Genomic DNA, 24,004 nt, shown 5'->3' on the forward strand with positions numbered 1-24,004 from the left:
AAAAACAACACTTGAGTTCTGTGATCAAACGTAATTGCCATTAGGGTGTGGGAGGGCTGGAAGTAAGGGCTACTACTGCAACCCGTACTTTTCCCAGACAAACTCAACAGGCGACACATCCGAGCAGTTGCTATGCTACCGTCTGGAAGGTCATTTCTATATTTTATTGCTATATGTGACTGAAACCAAAGGGGGGGGGGGGGGGGGGGGGGGTCTGACAAAGAGACAACACGCCCTGGTCGTAAAATCTGTTTCCTGATTACGGGTCTAAAGGGCATCGCCCAACGGTAGAAAGAGAGGGAAGACCGAGGCTTTCTGAGAGACGTGCAGTTCGCTCTGGCGGTTTAAACAGGAAAGACTTTGCAGCGGAGACACAAAATATGGAGATGAATCTGTACTTAATATTGGGTCTTTTTGGAGTTAACATATTTGCCCAGACGTTGGACCCCACACCATCCTCACGTGAGTAATACTATTCTTTATCAAGAACATCGTTTAAATTCACTCGAAAAATCACCGGTCACCTGTTCGATCGTTCAAACAGCTCACCACGGCCGCAAAAACAAGCGATCGTGTTTTTGTAGTTTTTTGGGCGCGTTTAACGTTTGGAAATCTTAAACATAAAGCATAGTGCAGTAATTTGGTCATTTTGAGCAAAAAGAGGAAATCGTCGAAAGGCCCTTGTTGTCTTTCTGCGGGAAAGGCGGTATCAGTGTGACAGCGTTCAGGGCCCTGGGCCACCAAGGAGGAAGTGGGGCATTCAGGTGAAACGATGTTCTCACTGCGAACCTTGAACAGAGTACTGAGCCGCCTTAATCACTATCAGCTTCGCTCAAGGAGACGGTGGCAGTGCCTCACCTGGAAATCAAACCTGCAACCCTCAGAGTTAGAAGATTGGTTCCCTGGCCCACTGTCCTACTCCGTCAGCGTTTGGAATAGGGCGTGTGCTAAGCCAAGCCTGCCATCTTTACTGCCTGTATTTCTCCCTGAGATGCTGGTTCTGTCTGGACCTGGGTCAAATACATATTTGTTTTGGATTCTAATCCTTTTCTATGCTTTACTGATCTGGTGTATTGGAACCAATGAAATACTCTCCAAAAGTGCAAACCCCGACCTTCTAGTCATACTAGTTACACAAGGCAAGATCAATAGAGTACAGAAAGGTATTTGGATCCAAAACGAATACGTATTTTCCCCAAGTCTGGTTCTGTAGAGAAAAGCAAGAAAAAACCCATTTTGTTCAGGTGACTAAACACTGCATTTCCCTCCACAGGAGAGCAATGTGGCCACCCCATGGATGAGGGCACCGGAGAGAAGCAGGATCTGAAATTCTACTACTCTAAAGAAAAGAAAGTCTGCGATCCTTTCCACTACAAAGGGATCGGGGGGAACGACAACCGCTTCGACAGCGACAAGGAGTGCATGAAGGCTTGCTCTGAAAACTATGCTACTGCCTACCCTGACGGAGGTGGGGAAATGGGGAAGGAGGTGGTTGTGGGGGGTGGAGGGGTTTAAAAGAGCACATTCAAAAGAGTGATTTTACTTAAAAGTTATATACTGAGAAATGTTAAAATGATAAATCAAAAAAATTTACCACTTTCACACTTTATATTTTATGAAAGCATTCAGTGTCTAAGCAAATTCTCATGTAGGGTTTCAGGGGTTCAAAAGAGTACATTCTAAAGAGCAATTATATATAAAAGTTATATATTGAGAAATGTTAAAATGCGAAATCAAACATTTAGCACGTTCACGCTTTTAAAAAAAAAGTGTTTAGTGACAAAGCAAATTCATGCAAAACCTATTTGTATTTTACAACACACACATATGGTATAATATATGCACACACATGCATGCATGCATACTGCATATACTGTATGCTGTAGTAGATTCCTCGCTAAATGCCTGATAATGACTAAACCAGTATATTCTTTTAGCCTCTGCATTTGACACTGGTTTGAGTAAAAGGCAGCCTGGCATTAAAGGCTTTTATTTTGACAATGGCGGCTCTTCATTGCATATCCTGTCATGGAGCATGTGGCTCCAAACAGGACCGGTGTTCAGGTGTTCCAGTGTTCAGGTGTTCCAGTGTTCAGATGTTTCAGTGTTCAGGTGTTCCAGTTTTCAGGTGTTCCAGTGTTCAGAGGGGGGCACGGCTGAGGGCTTATGGTGATTTTTTTGGGGTTCCTGACTGAGCCGCGCGCCCCGTTTCTCTCCCACAGCGGAAGTTTGCAAGCTCCCCGCGGACTATGGCCGGTGCAAGGGCAGGCAGCTCAAGTTCTACTTCAACGCGAAGGAGGGCATGTGCCGCACCTTCCTGTACAGCGGCTGCGCCGGCAACGGCAACCTATTCGATACCTACGAAGACTGTCTTCAGACGTGCCAGGGTCAGTTCACCCCTTCATCTCACATTCCCTCCATCCTCCATCCCTCCTTCCCTCCTGTCTTCCACCTCCCTCCCCCACAATGAATACAGCTGGAGCGTAGCTGTGTTGTGTGTGTGGAGTGATGCTTGAATGTGGAGTCTGGGCCATAGGTCTGGGTCCATTTGGTCCGATTCAATTCTGGAGTTACACATATCTGAGTCCATTCAGTATGCAGAGTGTATTTTTTTAAATTCTGGTTGTTTCATGTTCTGGTCCTAAGATTATGATTGGACTTGTTGTTGTTGTTATTATTATTATTATTATTATTATTATTAATAATAATAATAATAATAATAATAATAATATTATTAGTAGTAGTAGTAGTAGTAGTGGTAGTAGGAGTAATAGTAGTAATAGTAATAGTAGCAGTAGCACTAGTAGTACCAGTAATAGTAATATATATCCTCTTTCATACATATCTGGTCTATCTATTGCATCAGCTCATGTTCCAAACTCTGATTTTTGTAAATTTTAAAGTTAAGACAGCCAATCAAAGCTGTCTTGAGTTGGCTGTCTGACCTCATTTCTACCATCCACTCGGAGAGAGAGGTGGGGCTGTGTTCTGCCAATGATTAGTCACAGGTGAGACTGAAAGTGTGACAACATTTTATGACACGTCACTAAAATCATCCAGTGTTCAAAATGCCGTTAGGCTGAGTCAAATGTATGTGACCGGGAAAATATACATTGAGCAACAGGACAATAAACTAAGGGACAGTTCACCTGGGATTTCAATGGAATTAACTACCTACCAGACTACTGAGTTTTTCCACAGTTAGCTAACAGACTGTATTTTGATATGCACTCAGTCGAAACCCTTCTTTCGTTAATACTAATGTACACTGGAGTGTATAACCCTTCTTTTGTTCATGTCAGTGTTGTACCCTGGTAAATACAAAGACTTTTGTCAAAGAATGCAATTTTAAAGACATTTAAACCATTCTGTTTTCATGTTGTTGCCACATACAAGGAACTACATTATGTAATTCACGTTATTTTTCTGGTTATATTTTACTTTCACTTCAACAATAAACCAACTAAAAATGTTTTGCTATCAGAGGCCACCATTGCTGTTTTACTGAGCTTCGCCGTGCAGAGCGAGTCCAAGACACGTCTTTTCAATTCCTCTGTTGTCCACTAGATGTCCCCTTTGCACTAGCTGATCACCAAACATCGTGGACTTGCCCTGTGTAATTTTACCGTCTTCTTTTGTGTTTAGGGAAATCTGGTCGATCCGGTGCCGGTGGTTCTGAGTCAAATCCCGATGCGTACACCGTGAATAGTGGTAAAATAATGCCCTTTTGTTTAGCACACAAACACAAATTTCACAAAGTTCTGGACACACCCATTGGACTGAATTGACTTATTTGGTTACTTGTCTGACTAAAAATAAAAATGTATTGTTATTTTAAATATTTAATATTTACACAGTTAGAATTTTGATACAGTTACATAGTTAGAATTTAGTATATGTATGTATCTGTGATTTTTCTTCTTCTCTGTTTTTGTTGTAGGTTTGATCGCCGGAGTTCTGGGTGGATGCATCTTCGCAGTGGCAATAGTCTCTGCCGCTGCAGTATTCATAAAAAAGTAAGAAACACCAAAGTCTAAAATTTCTAAATAAAGTCACAAGTCTAAAATTCTCTTTGAGTGACCTCTAGATTAAACATGAGATAAAACACGAGATTCCTTTTCAGCAGGTTAGTGAAATAAGTCTATTGACATTTTTATATTTTATACTAAACATTTCTTAAATGTTACTGTCACTGTGACTTGAAGTACATGCAATTTACATATGTATGACTGAATCCTATTTTATCACTGCATCTTATATTTTATTTTTTTTAAACAGCAAAACCAATGGCAGGAAGAAAGTACCCACAAAGGAAATTGAAATGAGCTAGAAGAAATGATATTTCATGAGCCCACACACTTGGGCAGTGAGATGATGCTGATAATTTTGTATTTGACACTACACTATTTTTCACAAAACAATTTGTGTTGTGCATTATTTTTTGTTATATAACTGTTATTGAAACTGTACCAATTATTACATCATAACAGAATTTAGCGAACATGCTCACCTATGTGTAAAAAAATGTTGTTTTTTGAGGCATCAGACTGTTAGACTAGTTTGACCAGTGTTTGACTGGTGATGGCGTGTTTATATCTTTACATTTGTATAGTAAAAACAAATAAAACTAATTGATATTATGGAATTGTGTTCCCATAAATTCTTCCCATTCCCTTAACCCTTGAATGACAATTATTAAGAGCTTTTTGTCTTTGCTTTGAAACTGTTCAGGTTCAAATCTGACCCAGTTTTGACCCCTAAGCATCTCTGTTGGTTTGTCTTCCTAGTGTAAGCCTCTTCCTTCTCTTTTACTTCGCCCTCATCACAGTATTGTCTCTCTTATTTTCCGTCAAATAATTTTTTTTCCCCCAAATAAATTCTGTCATTTGGGAAAATAGGACAGTAGTTTTGTGGCCATGACTGACTGAATTCCCGAAGGAATGAAACTATGTGTAACATCATTGTCAATCTGCGGAAGAGTCTGCAGGTCACACGTCAGAGACAGAGGTCAGTAGATGGCGAGCCTGGGTGAAGTCATCATCACGTTCTCATCATCGTGAGCGCTCCCGTTCCCATCTGATCTATCTGATGCTTCCTCAAACACATGACCTGCACCCCCACATCACACTCGGGTGTGGTGACCAGTACAATCACTGCCCCAAGCGTCAGAGTGGTCATGGGCCGTGTGATTGCAGTTCAGAACCCACACGTAGACACTCGCGAGCTGTGATATCATTGCCCTGAGCAGAACCCGTTTTGTCTTGAACTATCTGGCTCGAGCGATAATTTTCAGTAATCTAATAATCTAATCGCATTTGAAATGTCGTTGGTCCGAGAAGCGTATGGAACGCGAAAGCCAAATGCAGTTGATCTGAGGGACATGTTTACAGTTCAATATGCCCTCACTGTTGGTTTGGAAAAAAAAAAAAGCAAAAGAAACCCACCTGCACTTGTGTTTTGACCTAAAATACGTATAGGCCTATATGGTGTGTATGACACTGCGTGGAGTCATGACTTGGATGGATGATTGACTACACTGTAATTCCTGGAAACCTGTTCCATGCACTACTAATTGTCTGAGTAGAAAAAAATACTTACAGGTGCTAATTTACCTTTACCTACTGATTTCCACCTGTGTACCTTCGTGATAATCATTACAATTAACCATATAATGGACCCCGTGAGAAAAACAAACAATGACATCTCTGGTTCCCATTTTCTGAGATCATGAGATTAAGGCTTTGGATTCATCAACATTTGCTCTTAACTTTATAAATACAAGTGTAATGTTTGTCTCTTTATAAACACCGTCTGCCAAATTCATCCTTCCTTAGATAGCTAGCTAGCCAAACTGTGATTGTCAGGGAAATAAATAATATTTGCATTTATCTAGAACCAACAAGAGAAAGTTTAACAAATGAAATAAATGTTTGTGTAAAAAAGAACACTAGAAAGGGAAGATCCTGATTGAATCTAGGTCTATGTGCTTTATGTTGGATATGACAACAGAACAACGTTTTCATGTCAATGGGGAATTGACTGTTTTCCTGTAAATGGCCTTATCAATGTGTATATGTAAACAAAGAAGGTCAGAGGTCCAAAGAACGATCTCAGGGGGACACCCCTTCCCACAGAACTTTGGCCAGACATTATATTTTATCGTTATTTTTAAAAATTCTTTGTTGGAGCCACTTCTGAAACTTTGAATTAACTCCTTTAATTCAGCCGTATCACGTGGTACTTAGTTCAATTCATTTTGTTGTGTGTCTTTGAACATTCTGATATCAGTGGAATTTTTTGGTGGTCTCCTTTAAATTGTCCAGGATGCTTTAAGCCACCCTTCATCAAAAGCCCTGGCTGTTTATGATACCATTATGATAGCGCCCAATCCACTCGCTACCCCTCCCCAATGACATAGGGCTATTTCTGACCTATTTCTTTATACGTCTTGTTTAACTTTTACAAGACATACATCATGCAAGTTCAGTTTCCCAGACCCGCGATATCTTGTATAGACCTACTGCCTTTCTTTAAGAACATCCCCTATTCTGTATGTCTCCAGTGATTTATTTTACACCGTCAGGGCCGTTTCATTTACGTTTTCATAATTTTCCCACTCCTCGCTAATTTTACGTATTTCATATCAGATGGACACAACTGGAAGCACTTAGTTTCTTCATTTTTTACACGAGTCTAATTTATAATGCCGGCATTAGAGGCTATCGTGCTCCTCGAATGGAAACAGTGACTTAATTGTTCATTTATGTTTTCTTAAATTAATTGGTTCTGTAACAACGTCAGCAACGTCATCCTGTTCATCTGATGTAGTTTAATTTGACTCGTCTGTATTTAATCAACATTTGCCTTTAATTTCGAATTACAAGTAGGGCTAAACGCCGGATTTATAGTTATTCTTCACGAACTCAGTGTGGCGAGTTAGACTAACGATGACTGGATCCAGGCCGCGGGTTGTAATATGCACATGAACACAGCCTACACAAAATTGGAAGATCTCCGCCTACAACTATTTCCAGCAGCGTTGGGAGTGAAAGAGTTAACCCATTTTGTGTTGCAAGAGCAGTGAGAGGGCGTTGAATAGTTCTCTACCTCAGTCTGTGGGTGATTTGTCTTCAGTAGTTCTGTGGATGTCTAACGATGGTCCACGGTGCTGCGCTGCTATTATTTAAATAAGCTGTTGTGTTATTCGTGAATAATGTCAATGAATAATTCTAACGAAAGTAGTTTTATTTAATTTTATAAATCGTGCCGATGAAGAAAATAAGTTGATTCCTTTTTGTAAGTGCGCAAGAGTGGAGTTTGGGTTGCCGCTAAAGTCAACAGAAAAGACAGAAAACACTACTGGAAAAGATAGTGTTCTCAATTAAAACAATGGAGAGACTCAAAGAAGATTTAGCGACATTGTCTGACCTGGATGAAAAAAGTTTGCTGGAATCACTTACTGGACGATTCAAGCAGAACCACATTTATGTAAGTGCACCCTAATGTTTTTATTTCAAACGCCAACGGTGACACTGTGTTGCAAAATCGATGCAACTTGAATAACGTATATTTGATGCGAGATCACACCGACTACTGCATTAGTAGCACTCCCGGTAGGCTACTCGCCCATGATGAGACAACGAAATCGGTCAAACGCATGTTATGTACGTGGTACCTTTTCGTTTAGAGAGTCCGTGTCCACCGGCCGCTCAAACGTTGACTGACTGGCTTCTTTGTGGTTTGTGTAGAATCCTGTGGTTACAACCGCTCCGATTTCTCTTGCTTCCCCCGGGGCCAGTCGTTGATAATCTGAGGTTAAATGTTAGTGAACGTTCACAAACTAATTAGCGCTGATTCTTAAGACAAAACAGGTCTCGGCACGAAAACTACATCTGCATTCTGCTCGGAAATTGCTGACTTCGTGTTTTTTTTTTTTTGTCCTGAATGCAGTTCAGCCTGTGACTTGTATCGTCACGTCTAGGGGAGATTGTCTTGCTGCACGGCAAAGGCAACATGAGTGTAAAGCATCGCCTGCTGTCAGAAGTGGTTGGGAAACGAAGTAAATCTCGCAAAATAAAAGAAGTCTGGCGTTAAAATAATATCTGCGTTAAACAATGAGTGCTTTAAACTGAATTTATGACGAAAAAAACGCTTAATTAAGGGTCAATGACATTCCAATTTGACCCGTTTTAATTGTGAGGTCGTGGTTTCTCAATGACATGTAACCTAGTTTAAGGAGAAGCTACGGCCGTGTTAGTCTAAATATCCTCATTTAGGCTATATTTTGACAAATGTCCGAGTGCATTATCAGAAATAAAGTACATTTTTGTTTTTTTAAGAAAAAAACCCAAGCGTACCCTGAATGGAGAGTGATGTTCTATTTGGGTACAATAATAAGTACCTTTCACGAGCAAAACTGGTGTAAAAAATTAGGCCTAGCTATTGCTAGCTTAGGGTACAATTTTATGTACCTACAGGGTACCACCCCAGTGACAAGCATTTGTATCTTGTGACTGTTTTGTACATTTTTTTCTGAAGGTGTGGCAAAGTCAGCACGCTGTTGGGAATGATTACCTGGAGTCAGTAATTTTTGTAAATTCAGTAAACGACCATATGACTTCTCAGCAATGAATAGCACCCACCGAATTCTGTATTTGCGCCTATGTTCAGATATGCAGGGGATGGAAAACTCCACTCTCGGAGGCACGGTTGTATACGAGTTTTTCTTTCCACCAAATACCATGAGTTGGCTACCAACGCCGGTTCACTCACAGATTAGATCGCAGTAAAATATCTCACGTACGAACTGAAGAACAGACTTTCAGTTGCCATACACTGTCCAAAATATAGCTATAATGTTTAACTTAAACATTTATGTAAACCAGTGGGACGATTTGAATAAAGAGCGGAAGCTGATGTCCAGAAACCGATAGACAAGATGTGTCCTCTTTCAGAATTAAGGTCAGGCTGGAGTGGAAAGCCTAGACCCGCAGTTTAATGTGTAGGGGTTTGCGAATGAACTTCTCGTGTAAAGGTCCGATACAACACAGATTTAAATGTATTCTGTTAAACATGGCAGGACTTGTTGCGCAGCGGCACCTTTCTAAGTCAGCCAGGATGTGCGTAAATAAGTACATTAATGACCTTGGACCAGTCGGACATCGCGGTTGCCCTTTCTATAGACATTCTTTGCCTGGCTGGGTTCAGGGGAGCTGTTGGCTGGTGCTGATTTGTTCTCCTTCTGATCAGCCAGTCTTACAGGGGAACACGGGGAGTTTTTTTTTTTTAGGCCTGGCAGTCTTTGTGTTTTATTATTAAAGGGACTTACTACCCAGGAGAGAGGAGAGTAACATGTGTGTGTGAATGTACTGTGTGTTTGCCAGCCAGTTTTGAATTACAAATCTCTCTCTTTCTCTCTCTCATTTTCTCTCTCCCTCCTACAGACTTACATTGGGGATATCCTGGTGGCGATAAACCCTTTTAAATACCTGCCAATCTATGAAAAAGAGGTGAGTGCAAATTTAGGGCAGCTATTCGAGTGCTGAGTTTGCTCTGAACGGCTCCTTGTTTGTGTGCTGGTGACTCGATGTGGCTTGGAAAGTTCAAAGGTTGCCGTTTTTAATCTTCTATGAAAGCATGAGGGGGACATGTTCCCAGTCTTTCACCTGGACCCATTTTTAATATTCAAAGGAGGCTCTGTTTGTGTTACAGATGGCCCACCAGTTCCCTATGTAGTGCACTGACAGCCATTTGCTAGAAATTTGCCGAAACCCATTTGTCCACTAGTTCCCTATATAGTTGACTATCTGAGCCACAGCCTCTGTCCGCAGGAGCAGTAACTATGGTTACTCAGTCTAGCTCAAGGGTGTCCAGTCCTATCCAAAAAGAGGCAGTGTGGGTGCAGGTTCTTGTTCCAGCCCAGCACTACGACGCTTGAAATAAATTAACTTATGATTTTCACTCAAGACCTTGATTACTTGAATCAAATGCCTTGGTGCTGGGTTAAAGAAAAACAAAAACCTATGCCCACACTGGCCCTTTTCATGTAGGACTGGACACCCCCTGGTCTGGCCTCAAGGCTTGTCAGCTATTGGGGAGGGGGGGCTCAGCGTGGTGTGGTGATGTCATAGATTGTGATGTCATAGTTCTCTGTCAGTTCCACACGAATCAAAGGTCGAATCAATCCACATTCAGTTCTGTTAGAGGGTGATCCTTCTGTATTTGTTATATGTGCTCCATCTCAAATTTAGCTCAAAGAACTCATGGCTGGGGGGGGGGGGGGGGGGTAAATCAAATGAAAATCAAAGGCAGCTGTTGGGTGCGTAGTCAGAAAAGGCGCTAACGTTAGCCCTTTTGTGCCATGATTCGTCCCCAGAGTCCGTAACCGCGTCCTGACTTTGCAGACAAGCTCAGTGCAGATTTGTGCAGAGCTGAACGCCTTACTGAGTGATTGCCTGGTGGCGCAGCCTGCAGAGCACTGGCCTCATGCTCACTATGAGCCGCGTCAAATCTGGCTGTGCAGCCTTCGTTGCCTGGCTCTCCCTCTTTCATGCCCTGTCTCTCTGCACTGTCCAGTAAAGCGGATAAAGCCCTAAAAATAAATTTTAACAAAGTCCCACTGAGTGACATGTGAATTGGACACAGTAGGGGGGTAGCCCCTGCCTTATCCCGCATGTGCGGCCCCTCCGGTCAAGCAGGTGCCTGCTGGTTGCCGGTACGAGCTGGCCAAATTAGACTTCTCAGCTCAGCTGCGAATTAGCAGCAGATGAACCAAGAATGTTTTAAAAATACATAAATTAAGCTGAGACCTGGCAGAGGTGACCCCAAAGTGGAAGGTGAGCTTGGTAGGCGAGATGGATGACCGTATTGTGTGCAGCGCCGCCTGTGGCTAACAGCTGCAACAGCGTCCCAGGACCTCTCTCCTCTAAAAAGAGAAATTTAAGAGTGACCCAGGTTTAAAAAAAAGTGTGTGTGATTTGCATGTAATGGGCCAGGATTTAAAGAAAAAAGTGTGTGTGATTTGCATGGAATGACACAGGTGTTGTGTAAATGTTTTGGAACACGTGTCTCTTCGTTCGGTTGGTGCTGTGCTGAGGGTTGATAAGCCACTGTGGCGGGGTGGCGGTTTGGGGGCGGGGTTAAAAGGCAAAAGCTTGATGGCCAATCGGCGCTTTGTGCCGCAGGTGTCGGAGCGGTATAAGTGCCATGAGAAAGCAGCCTTACCTCCCCACATCTTCGCCGTGGCGGACCGGGCCTACCAGTCCATGCTGGGACGTCTGGCCACGGGACCCCGAAATCAGTGCATCGTCATCAGGTGGGTGCGACTCCTCACTGCCTCCTTCACCCTCTCCCTCAGGGGTCGTGACCCCAATCTCACACGCCCTCTGGGGTCGCGACCCCCATCTCACACACCCTATCGAATTGCGACCCCCATCTCACATGCTCTTGGGTTGTGACCCTGATCTCACACACCCTCATGGGTCGTGACCCCTATCTCACACACCCTTTGGGGTCACGATCCCCGTCTTACACACCCTCATGGGTCGTGACCCTTATCTCACACCCTCACACACCCTCTCGGGTTGCAACCCCCATCTCACACGTCCTCTCTGGTCACAACCCCCAATCCACATACCCTCTCGGGTCATGACCCCTGTTTTCCACACCCTCTCAGGTCACGTCCCCCAGTCCACACACCCTCTTGGGTCGCGACCCTTGCACATGCTCTCCAGGGCTCTACTCGAAGCCAGGTTGGTTGATTGGGAGCACGCTCACTGTACCTCAGTGTCGTCTTGTTCCGGATGCAGATGAAATGCTTTTGGTGCTCCATTTCTCTGTTTTAGTACTGGCTATGTGTTATTTCTTTAGCACTTCAGAGAAACACACCAACCTCACCAGTACAGTGGAAGTAAGAAATGCTGCATCTCTCACTTCCTGTAAAACCCAGAGTATTTCTGGGGACTGGAAAGGACTCCTCCTCCTCGTGAAGCATTTTCTTATCCACACAGTGGTTTTATTACATTGCAGGCATTTAGCAGATTTATCTTCTTATCTAAAGGGGCTTGCACAGCTTTTTACATAGCATTTACATTGCATCCGTTGCTACTGCTGGTGGACATATACTGAAGGTTAAGTGCCTTGCTCAAGGGTACAACAGCAGTGTCCTAAATGGGAATCGAACCTGCAACCGGTTACAAGATCTGTTACTTACCCATTTCTTTTTTTATTTTTGGTGCTATGCTAATTTTTTTTTGGAGCAAATATATACATATTTTCCATAAGCTTTCCCTGCCACTTTTATTGCTGAGTCATATCTGCAAATGACTTCAGGATTTCACATGGGTTCTAAGGAAATACTTGCCTTAGTTGTTTACACACTCGAGGAAAGGAAGTTACTCTGTTTAGCAGTGTGAATTTAGTCACTTATTTGAATTTCTTCGGCAGTTACAATGTTGTGCCAGTAAACGTTTTTCTTTCTTTCTTTCTCTCAATGAAAGTGGGTGGGTGGTACTGAAACATTTCATAACCGTTGAAATGAAAATCTCGTCGTCAACCTAATCTGTACAGTACCTATTTTACAGGTAGTTTTCTCATAAGATTTATTTTGAGTGGTTCAGCCTTGTACGTTAAGCCAAAACCCAATATGTAGTACAGTATCTTAAATAAATTTTACCCATGCTTAAAAAAAGAATATATATATATTTGGATAATCCCATGGGGTCACAGATGTTTGTTGTTGTGAAACATGAATTTTCTAGTTTGCTGAGCTCCACTGCGCTACACGTATGTGGCCTTCCTGTTTTTGGTATTTCCAGGAAACAGTCGGAAAAATAATGTTCACTAGAAGTTTTAAGGACTCTCTCTTTCTGTGTCCTTTGCAGAAGTTTCTGAAAAGAGGGATGAAATCATTTTTTTTTTGACCTTGAGAGGGATTAAGGGATTTGTTTTTGACCTTGAGAGGGATGAAGGGATTTGTTTTTGACCTTGAGAGAGATGAAGTTATTTTTTAGGAGTGCTCAGAATGCGTAATTACAATTTCGTCACGAAAGAGAGAGGCTCTTGGGGTTGCATTTTATTGACCCCTGGGAAGAGTATAGTTTTTTGGTACCAAACATTTATAAATCCAATTTCTGATGCCCATAGTCATGTCCTTCCAATGTTTCATTAAACCTTGGTACGTAACTTGAAGCTTAGCATTTCTTTTGTGTTTAAAGTAAGATGCACCGATCAAATTAAAAATAAAAAAAATCTTGAGACAATAAACTGCAGACATGTTTTCTGAGAAACACGACGAAGGAAAATCTTAAAATTTACCCCCAGTTTCATGTTGTTCGTTTCCCCGCCTTTAGAGGCGTGAGCGATGTCACTACTCTGGGGGCATCTTTTATTTGCGGCTGACCGTAAGTCCGTCCCCTGTGCTCACATTGAGTGGTTGGGTCCCATTCACCCCAAACACCTCCCCTCTTTACGCCGCCCAGCCCAGCGCTGAATGGACAGGCCCGTCACCGTGGTTACAGGCCCCAGCTGCCGGTGAATGGGTCCTGCGGCCCCCCAGTGTGGGGGGGTCGGGGTGGGGTGGTGGAGGGGGGGTGATAGTGGTCTGGACGGGGGGGTGGAAGGTGATAAACGAGGGCAGTGTAAAGGAAAGAGAAAGACTTGCGTGCGTCTTCTATTCATACGGACTGGGGGAGTGAATAACAGCTATTTTTAAACCAGCCGCCCCCACTGTGACACTGAGGGACACGTTTGCTCTGCATGGTTGCTGTTGAATGCTAAATTTCGAGCTACAGGTGTTTGGTCTGAGACTCTCATTCCCATTAGTAGTAGGCGGGGAATGAAAGATTAGCTCAATCAACAGCGGTTGCCACTGAAATGAATTATTCTATGCAATGTTTTCTATTTGCTGTTAAACAATATTGTTATTACCGTGGGTTAATAATAATTTTTTTTTATTAAAAAAAAATGCCTGAAAGACATTGTGTAAGGCATCCTTCCTTTTATCATTAAAAAAAAAAAATTATTTTGTGGGGATTGGGAATTTGGTGCCGTGCTAGATGCTAAGCGTTTGTGAAGTCATACCTTAGCCTGATTCTGTCACTCATTTCCATAGAGGTCATCTGACGCTGGTCTGTGAAAACATACATTAGTAGAATTACTCCAGTTTTACTCATTTAGCCAGGGGAAAGACCCCAAAATGAAAACGCATATTAGTATAATTGCTTTGATTTTATGCATTTAGCCTGGAGAAAGACCCCAATCTGCACTGACATCATGCGGTTGACCTGGCCAAGGACGCATGTTTGCACATGGAGGTATTAGAAGTGACCGCAAAACTGTGACACGAAAGCAGTTCATGTATACATCAGGCTGTGGTGCCTGAAAACTAGGCATTTAATTTTGCACTTAAATCTAAACGGAGCCTGAAATGAAAGTTTTCAGGAATTTGAGCGTTAGTTCAACTGTACCGCGCGTCTCTGCGTTTGCCTCGTTCGGGCTGTTGCAGTGCGTTTGTCCGACTAAAACCCGTTCCCTGCATTTTATTTTCTCACAGCAAATAACTTTACAGTCCCTTTCTGCTGTTTTTTTCCCCCCCCTCTTTGATCTCACCTCTTAAGAGGAGCGACAACAACATGTACTGTGGGAGCAGCTGTGCTTCCACCGCTTTGCAAGTCTCATCGCTTATGCAAAAGAGCGCGCCGCGGCTGTTAAGTGTTTCCTGCCGAGCCCGGGCCGGCCGTAAGCCTCGCGGTCAGGCCTGGGTGCCTGCATTCAATTTGGATACTGAAATTTACATTTAATTTGGAGTCAATTTGCTCTCTGGGGCCTTGTTGTTCGTAAGCCACTGCGTTAGTATGTGCCCTGTGCCCTGTGTCCAGTGCCTGGCCGACTGCCCTGTGCCCTGTGTCCAGTGCCTGGCCGACTGCCCTGTGCCCTGTGTCCAGTGCCTGGCCGACTGCCCTGTGCCCTGTGTCCAGTGCCTGGCCGACTGCCCTCTGCCCTGTGCCCTGTGTCCAGTGCCTGGCCGACTGCCCTCTGCCCTGTGCTTTGTGTCCAGTGCCTGGCCGATTGCGCTGTGCCCTGTGCCCTGTGTCCAGTGCCTGGCCGACTGCGCTGTGCCCTGTGCCCTGTGCCCTGTGCCCTGTGCCCTGTGCCCTGTGCCCGGTCGACTGCAGAGTGTTTTACGTGGGGCACACGTGACCACAGCTAGCCCCTGGGACGGTTCTCGGTGTTCTCCAAAATGTCTGGTGTTGGCAGCCTGCTTTTATTTTTTGCACTGCAGACTACAGCTTAGCTCACACAGAGCAGAGTTGGTGGAATGCAGCTTTGGCATGCAGTCCGCAAGCGCCCAGTCGACTAGCGGGCCTTGCTAGCGTGCGATGAAACGCAGACCAACTGAACCCTCCCGTACCGTGGGCAATGTAGCTACCCTGTGAGGCTACTGCCGGTAGTCCGCACTCCCACGGTGCGGATTCTGTCTGACGCCGGGGATCATCCATGCACTGCGGCGGGGTTCCTTAACTGAATGAGCCAGCCAGCAACCCCCAGAACTTTTAGTGCTAAGAATATGGAGGGCACTGAGAGTCTTCCTCTGACCACTGTCTGTGCGAGCCCGGCTCTGGCGTGAGGAGATGCGTTGGCTGGCTTCATGTTTCTCAGAGGAGGTCACATGCTTGTCTGCACTTTCCCGAAATCAGTAGTGGATGTTTCAATAATCGGCATTGATAACCTACAAGTGGGTGTTCCTGGCTGGGGAAGAGTAGGGTTTTCAGTGTTCTAGAACTCCATTGCAGTTCAGTTGCCAGTAGCGATTGTTACATCGACATTACAGTGTTCTTAACTGGAGGTTCTAATCACATATTTGTGACCTCACACCTTAATGGAATGTGGAGTGTGTGGTCTGCAGGAGCGCTGCTCTGACGGGGTGTTTTTTTGTGTGTTTCCTCAGCGGAGAGAGCGGCGCTGGGAAGACCGAGAGCACCAAGCTGCTGCTGAGACAGATCATGGAGCTGAGCAGGGCCAACTCTCAGCTGGAGCAGCAGATACTGCAGGTGAGTGGAACGGGAGACACTGTGTGTGAGTGGAAAGGGAGATACTGCAGGTGAGCAGAACAGCAGGTACTGTGGGTGAGATGGTCACTATCTCCCACCCAAGTGATTTTAACCAGGGACTGGCCATGATGACATCATATTCCAGTCTACGCTGTTCAGTCAGACCGTTGACACCAAGATATGCTGTCTGACAGAAACTGGCCTCCTGAGTGATTTTAACCAGGGCTTGGCGGTGATGACATCATATTCTGGTCCTGCCTGTTCAGTCGGATAGTTAACACCAAGATTGGCTGTCAGACAGAGCTGGCTTTGTTTAGAAGGGTTTGCTAGTTTTGCAGCTCTAGAAAATAATGCCCTTTCTAGTGTACTGTAAAACTTCCTGTATTTGCTAATAAAGGTTTTTTTGATTCAACGTGAGAGATGGGTGGGGCATGGCATCGTGGGAGTGATCTCTTTGAGACCGTATGCGAAATCCACTCATAGTGTGAGGCAGAAAAGTTGGCGGGATGGTCACATGATGTGGGGACCTAGCTGCTGAGAACCAATGGGACCTGGAAGATTTGTGCGACCTAAAAATCCTTGTGATTTATAGCACACTGGCAATCACCAGGACAGCCCCTTTAAGTTTGGGGCCTTCACAGCCGGATGTTAGCCTCCACGGTGAAAATGTCAACACACTAGGATACAAGTAATGTAAAACAGTGATCCAAAATTGGGTGTAACTCAATCTCGGATAACTGGAATAGGCAGTATGTGGCTGGTATATGTAGCTCAAATACGGCTGTTATAGGCTGGTATATAGCTAGTATATGACCTGTATAGGCTGATATATGGCTAGTATACAACTGGTATAGGCCGGTATATGGCTGGTATACGACTGGTATAGGCTGGTATATGGCTGGTATAGGCTGATATATGTTGGGTATATGACTGGTATATGTCTGGTATATGACTGGTATAGGCCGGTATATGGCTGGTATACGACTGGTATAGGTCGGTATATGTCTGGTATATGACTGGTATAGGCTGGTATATGGCTGGTATAGGCTAGTATGTGGCTGGTATACGACTGGTATAGCCCGGTATAGGCTGATATATGTTTGGTATATGACTGGTATACAGCTGGTATATGGCTGGTATAGGCTAATATATATGGCTGGTAACTTGTTTTTTGACTGTTGTCTGGTATTGCTGTGTGGTATTACTTTACTGAAATGTGTGTAATTTAATGTCTGGTGTTACTTTAATTTAATTTAGTGTGCGGTGTTGCTTTAATTTAATTTAATTTAGTGTGTGGTGTTGCTTCAATTTAATTTAGTGTGTGGTGTTGCTTTAATTGGGGGAGTGATGCTCGCTGCAGCTACATCAGTGTTTGTGAGGCTCACTGTTCCTTCTCGGCTGTAGCTTTGCATTATCTGGAATGATTTAGATCTCGATGACGGGACATAAAATCGCAATTTTCTGCGGCTCCCTAGCGAGCGTAATCTGCTGACTAAGAGCTCGGATTGTTATGCGACTGTGATACCGTACAAGGAAAAATAGCAAAGTTGGTCTTCCTGGTTGGGCTTGCGTCCAATGGTACAATTTTAATTATGCATGTTTTAACTCGCCCTGCTGACAATCCACATTTGAAATGACTGCAGAGGGGGGGAGTGGGAGTGGGCATTCTCTTCACTGGATCATGGCCCTGATTGCATGTGATGTCAGTCATCGTGTAGCTCGTCTGCGCTGGTGTTTAGCTGGGGGCTCGTTTTGCTCGCGGAAGTGCAGCGTGTGTTATCCACGAGCTGCAGGCCTGGAGCTGAGCCAGTTCACGCAGGCGGTGGGGAAAATGCACTGCGAGCCAAAAACATTTTCCTCTGAAGTTTCAAAACATTTTATTTACTTTTTTTGCTCAACAGTTTGCATGTCTTTGCTTGTGCAGTATTTGCAATATGGAAGCTTTTTTCTTTTTTCTTTCTTTTTTTTATAAGACTTGGTTGGATGGTTCTGTGGCAGGATGGGTGTTTGAGGTAAAGGCTTCGATCGGACACTGCGTTTTCTGTAAACGACCGTCCCGTCAGTCTCTGGACGATGTGCGCCGGGCGCAGTGAGAGCTCGCGGCCCATGAGCTGGCTACATGGCCCGATGGCTGATACGTTTTCACTGTGTATTTCGGCATGTTGGAGGTGCCCTGTGACACCAGAACAGAACCTGATTCCCCTGCAAGCCCTTTGCAGATGACGGTCTTGAGTTCTGGTTGGTTATGTTTGGCATTAAACGGCCCGAAGTCCGGGTTCGGGAGATAAGAGACGGAATGAAAACACAGCTTGGCTCTCGTTGGGGTTTTTATTATTTATTGTTTTGTGATTTGTGTCTTTGGAAGTGCTGGGGCTCTGGGTCCAGTTCCTGCCTCGCTGTTGCCCAGGTCTTTCGAGACTCATTCTGAATATATATGCTCTTCCGCTGCCGGTTGAGGAGCAAGCTGGTTCACTCTGACCCCACCGAGGGAGAGTCTGAAAAGGTTTCATGGCAACATGGCGGTTAACCCCTTGGTGTAGTAATGTTCCGCTTGGTGGAGCCTTTGATGGAAGAGGAACTGTGGTAGTTGTGAGTGGTGAGTCTGTGCCTCTGCATGGTTTAAACTTGCGATGTAGCTTCTTCCCATGGTTCTCCGCCATTTTGTTTTTTACTGTGCTGGATTTATGGTCAGCGTGGGATGTCGCCAGTTCTGCAACATTTTCTCATGTCTGGACCATCGCTGGCGGTGGCTGTCAGTCAGACAGAAATACTAGTCACCCCCCCCCCCCTCACCCACACAAAAAATCCCATCCCCCATGATCTCATGTCCCTGGGGGGGACATTAGATCATGGCCCCCCCCCCCCCCCCCCCCCTAGCTTGGATCAAAGAGCTGTCGTCCCCTGTGTGCACTGTTTATTTTTCTGTGTTTGTGTGTGTGTGTGTGGTGGAGGGGGGTATACACTGTTTATTTTTCTGTTGTCCAATAACATCTGGTGAAAGCCTATGTTTTGAGTTGAGCGTGACAACTGTAACCTAATGACTGCGGTGTGTGTGTGTGTGTGCGCGCGCACGTGTGCGTGCGTGTGTGTGTGTGTAATGGCAGGGAAGGAAGTGGGGACTTCTCTGGAGACAAGCTCAGTAGCACAAATCCCAGTAGGCAAAACAAAACCCTTTTATAGCCCCGCTAGTTACCTTTCTAATGTTCCCTCTTCCTCTCTTCCTCTCTGGCGGTTTGTGAGTTTCCAGCGAGCTGGAGGAGCAGCGATCCGGACGGGGGGGGGGGGGGGGGGTACGCGATTAAAAAAAATAAATAAATAAAAATAGGTCAGCCCAGACGAGGACGCTTTCTGACAGTGGGCGTGGCGGGATGTGGCGGTCGCACTATGTTGACACTGCCCTGGGGGGGCTACATCGCCCCCCCCCCCCTCAGTGACTCACAGCTGGGGCAGAAGCCGCAGCTCGCAGTTTCACAAAGGGGACTCGCACGAAGCATCGGCTCAGCAGGCTTCAGCACTGCATTCTGGGGCATCCCTGTAGCAGACCTGGTGTGTTAAGGCACTCACAGGTCAATAAGAGCAGCTGAGTTTGGGGGGGGGGGGGGACGGGGCAATATGCAGCACTTTTGGGGCCTGTGGTAGGCTCATGTGAAGTGAATTGAGAGTAGTTCTTGGTCTGATTTTTCCAGCCCTCGTCTTCTGTGGGCGGGGGGGGCGGGGGGGTGGGCGGGGGTGGTGGGGAGGTCGTTAATCGTCAGGCGGTGCGCCGTCAGCTTTTTTGCTTGGGCGATTTATTTGCGTTTGAAGCCGGTTTCGATAGCGTCAGCCGCTGGTTTTAAATCTGAGAACCATAACGGCGGACGGCTCAGGGCTCGAGTGCGTCGCGTGGAGAGTGTGAATTCTCCCTTCTGCTGCGCTGGACTCACCCGGAGGCTGGAGGGGGCAAAGGTTAAACTAAAGGCCCAGGGTTATTCCCGGCTGCTTCTGGCTGCTGTAAAAGAAAGAAAAAAAAGACACACTTACAGGGAAAAACCTGGAACCCTGCTTTGCTGTTCTGCGCCAGATGCTGTTCTGGGTTACCGCAGGCGTGTAATTGAGGGGTGCGGAGATGATGACTGAGTAGAGAAGGGGGCTCGCACATGTGCTTATGCAGGAATGAAAGTGGAAGGCAGGACTGCAGGTTCTCGGCGCCGGTCCGTCTGCAGGTGCCAGCCCTGCCGGTCACAGCGTTTGACATCCGTAACGCTGTTCTGCCGTCTGTGTCTTGCTTTGACTGTTGGGAGGTAAGTCACTGCTGTCGGACAAGCAAGAATTAAGCAAAAGTTTGTTTATTTTCTGTATGTTTAAAAGTATGTTTATAAGTATGTTACGGAGGCAGTCCGTTAGAATAATGAATTGACATCATACATTCTTTGTTGAATGCAGGCTCACTACGTCTAAATTACGAAAACAGAAGACATTAAACAAAACCTTAAATAATTAATTTGAAAATACCGGAAAAGAGAGAGAGGCTGATAGGTCAGACCATGCCAAATTGTTACCCTCTTCCAGTTTCAGGAAGAGGGTAACAATTTGGCTCAAACCAGGATGTTTGCCCTGATTGGGTTATTCTGAGTTAAGGTGTGAAAGGGAAAGGGTGTGGGGGGGTGGGGGGGGAAGGTGTGGGCGACATATACAACGAACCCATAAACATAAATCCAGACAAAAATAGGCCTATCCTAATATGCTCGCTGGTTGCCCCTCTGTTTATGGCAAGCGGTTACGTAGTTTACAGCTAGTCCAATGCCTTTTCTGTGTTCCCCTAATAAAAAGGGTACCTTTTGGTGGTCATTTTTTGGTACTCACTGATTGAAGTGAATATGTTCACATGTTGTTGGAAACAACAAACTCTGCGGAAGGTGGGACCCATAGATTGCCTGCCTAGATTAGGATATCAGCAAACTTTAAATTGCCCCAATCAAATTTGCTTTGCTGATTTGAAGGGAAGAGCAGGCCACATTCTTACAAACAATATAATATTGTATCCAGTTCACAGTTTCTCTCCCTGAAGGCCATAAGCTAAACACTAGATATCTGACGTTGTGTAAATAAGTGGCCATTGTCAGACTTTCCCCACAACTTGATTAAACCAAACAAACTGAATTTTTTATTCCAGTTAGCTATCATCAGCTAGCGATATGTCCGAGGACATTGATGTTAGAAGCCGTTGCTTCGCAGTTATGGATGTTCTGCAGATTTTTTCCATCCTGAATCAGCACAGTGCTCTTAAAGAGGGTCCGGCATACTCTCCTCCCAAGATTTTAAAGAGAAGGTACTTTTTTTTTTTTTCTTGTGTGTGTGGTTTTGGGCTGTTACTTCCACACAAATGTAAATGTATGAAATGTGAACTCCTCCCGCACACATCTTAGCCTGGCGGAAGACTTTGCCCCCCCATCCCCCCTCCCCTCACGTGTTTATTTTTGGAAACCAAACCTGGCAACCGCACCTACTGCAGGAATGCTTTGCTCAGTCATTCACAAAGTTTTCTCATACTTTTCTTGCTTACTTTTGTTCTTAAAAAATGTTCCTACGAGAAACATCACATCCTTTGTTTTTGTGCATATCCCTGGTGTGTGAGATGAATGTTGACTGTTCATGTGGTTAGTATAAGGAAACAGCCATAAATAAATACAGATAAGAAAAAAATTCTCGCTGCTGTCTTGAGAGCATTGAGACCCCCTCGTGTCACATGTTAGTAAACATACCACAAGTGCGTCTGTTTCCGCTACATGATGTGATGACATATTCCATAGTACATCAACAACCACTATTAATCCGCACTATTAATCATTTAAAAAATAAAATGTTTTTTGACAACCTGTTCATTCAGGGTCGTTCCAGGACTAAGTTCCATTGTCGAAAATCCTGTTCAAAACTACAGAGGTGTAGCCTTAGCCTGCTTTCATGGCGAGAGCCTTCAGTTGCTTATTTTCTGTCAGATTAATTTGATCACTGACACGAGATAAGAGGAACTGTTTTTGGAGTTCCTGTGAAGGTGATATTTCTCATTTCCTTCCTCTTGTTTTCACAGCGTTTCAAAAAGCCACTTTTACTTGTGCGTTGTGTCTGAAGCAATTTTGTGGTCCGTTATTTGCTTGGCATGATTATATTAATTGACTCATTTTGAGGGGAGGACTAGCAATTGTAGAAATTGCAGAAGGACTACAAATGTGTATAAGGACCAGAAATCCCACTCCTCAACGGGAAGGGATGCTGGGGAATGAAACTTTGGATGTAAGGTTGAAGGTTGAAAATGTCAATGTTTAAGGACCTTTACTGCAGACTGTACCACAATGCAGGAGGGGGAAGGGGGCCTTTTTAGGATGTAATAACAGAGCCTCCCCGCCAGGTGAACCCCCTCCTGGAGGCGTTCGGCAACGCTCAGACCGTCATGAACAACAACAGCAGCCGCTTCGGGAAGTACATCCAGCTGCGATTCCAGAACTCTGCAGGTACGTCCGCCCACACCTGGGCAAGAGCTGTTCTGGCTTCCCAGGGTGCCACGGGGTTGGAATATTGTCACCCTCCTTGGTCCTTCGTCTGTGAATTAATATCAGACCAATGAAAGTAAAACGGAGACTAGGAAAGAATGTGATTGAAATAAATTCCCGGTGATTAAATTAAATCCTAACTGCTTTCTCAATATAAATTCCTTTTTGAGGTCTCAGGGGCAATTTAAGAATAGTATATTTCTGTGCCATAATATAGCCTATTTTAGACTTCATGATAAAACAAACCTTGTCTTGGTTGCGCGTACTTGAGAATAATGTGATCATTGCAGTTATTAAAATATTTTTATTGTCCTGTATGTAAAAACTACAGGTCTTTTACAGTAATCTAATGTTTCCAGTGGCTCCTGGTAATAGTGCGTTAAGTTTTCACTTGATGCCTTGATTCACCACCAAGTAGATCTACCTAGTGGGAGTTTGTTATATTTGATGATGCAGTAGAATGTGTGCCTCACAGATTGTGATGTCATGCGTTTCCGTGGTGACTCTGTGTCGTCCGTTCCCGCCAGTGAAGGGAGCGAAGATCAACGAGTACCTGCTGGAGAAGTCGCGCGTGGTGCAGCAGGACGAGGGCGAGCGGAACTTCCACATATTCTACTGCATGCTGGCGGGGATCTCCCGCGAGGACAAGGAGATCTACGGCCTGCTGGACCCCACGCAGTACAGGTGAGAGACACCCGGGGGGTGGGGGGGAGCGGCTGGGCGTGGCGCGGCGGGGCGTGGCCCGGAACAGCCGCCGCTAAGGTCGCTAGGTTAGGCCCCCGTTTCCTCCGTTCCAGTAAAGCCTGATCAGCCTGACGGTGAAGCCACACTATATGCGGCCCCGCCGCGCGGCAGCGGCGCCTCCATTCATTTTGAATGAGGGGTGGCGGCCAGACCCCGCAAAGCATGTTGGGATTGCCGGCAGCACGGCGAGGCCGTGGGGGACATGGCAAAAATTCAACTTTGACTATCACTGTCCAGTCTGAATAAAATTCATTTTTGCAGTAACCTAGCTCTGAAAAATGTTAATAAGCTGCCTAGCTAGGCTGTCTATTGTCTAGCCATAGTGAGTAACAACAAACAAAAAAAAATCTTCATAATGTATGAGTTGCTAGTTGTTCGTTTCTACCAGCCACCTAGCTAGCTAACCAGATATAACTTTGAAGGCATTATCTGGCTAATTAGCCAGACAATGTTTTTGTTGTTGGTTGTTACTCACTAGCTAGACATTAAACAGCCTATCTAGGCAGCTGACTAACATCTTTCAGATCTAGGTTACTGCAAAATGATTTTTATTCAGACAGGACAATGAATATGAAACACGATATTAAACCCGGTCAACATTTAACGAACACAACTGTCTGTCAAAAATAGGTGACACGCCCACAAACAGCCGACTGTGGGGACGCGGCGCGGCGACAGGCGGCC

General features: G+C 44.9%; 2 protein-coding genes across 2 annotated transcripts in view; both read left to right on the forward strand.

Annotated features, from left to right (window-relative positions):
* Positions 1-323: 323 nt before the first annotated feature.
* wu:fb59d01 (boophilin-G2) lies at positions 324-4,645 on the forward strand. The gene is made up of 6 exons (XM_035390460.1): positions 324-462; positions 1,274-1,468; positions 2,223-2,387; positions 3,646-3,711; positions 3,941-4,016; positions 4,279-4,645. Exons 1-6 carry the CDS (start codon positions 381-383, stop codon positions 4,328-4,330), a joined length of 636 nt encoding a protein of 211 aa, XP_035246351.1. The 5' UTR covers positions 324-380; the 3' UTR covers positions 4,331-4,645.
* Positions 4,646-6,888: 2,243 nt separating this feature from the next.
* LOC118213147 (myosin-IIIb) overlaps positions 6,889-24,004 on the forward strand; it is a 43,706-nt gene continuing 26,590 nt past the window's right edge. The window contains exons 1-6 of the mRNA XM_035391871.1: positions 6,889-7,488; positions 9,444-9,509; positions 11,184-11,314; positions 15,947-16,049; positions 22,435-22,537; positions 23,104-23,260. Of these exons, the coding sequence (XP_035247762.1) occupies positions 7,390-7,488; positions 9,444-9,509; positions 11,184-11,314; positions 15,947-16,049; positions 22,435-22,537; positions 23,104-23,260 (659 nt within the window). The 5' untranslated portion in view covers positions 6,889-7,389. The remainder of the gene's footprint in view (positions 7,489-9,443; positions 9,510-11,183; positions 11,315-15,946; positions 16,050-22,434; positions 22,538-23,103; positions 23,261-24,004) is intronic.

The sequence above is a fragment of the Anguilla anguilla genome, chromosome 14, assembly GCF_013347855.1.
Source record: "Anguilla anguilla isolate fAngAng1 chromosome 14, fAngAng1.pri, whole genome shotgun sequence".
Taxonomy (NCBI): Eukaryota; Metazoa; Chordata; class Actinopteri; order Anguilliformes; family Anguillidae; genus Anguilla; species Anguilla anguilla.

What these genes read in the sequence shown, in the direction of transcription:
- wu:fb59d01 (XM_035390460.1), top strand. Translation starts at nt 381, where the DNA reads ATGGAGATGAATCTGTACTTAATATTGGGTCTTTTTGGAGTTAACATA. An exon ending in TACTGCCTACCCTGACGGAG is followed by an intron (nt 1,469 to 2,222) that starts GTGGGGAAATGG and finishes TCTCTCCCACAG; the next exon opens with CGGAAGTTTGCAAGCTCCCC. An exon ending in TGCGTACACCGTGAATAGTG is followed by an intron (nt 3,712 to 3,940) that starts GTAAAATAATGC and finishes TTTTTGTTGTAG; the next exon opens with GTTTGATCGCCGGAGTTCTG.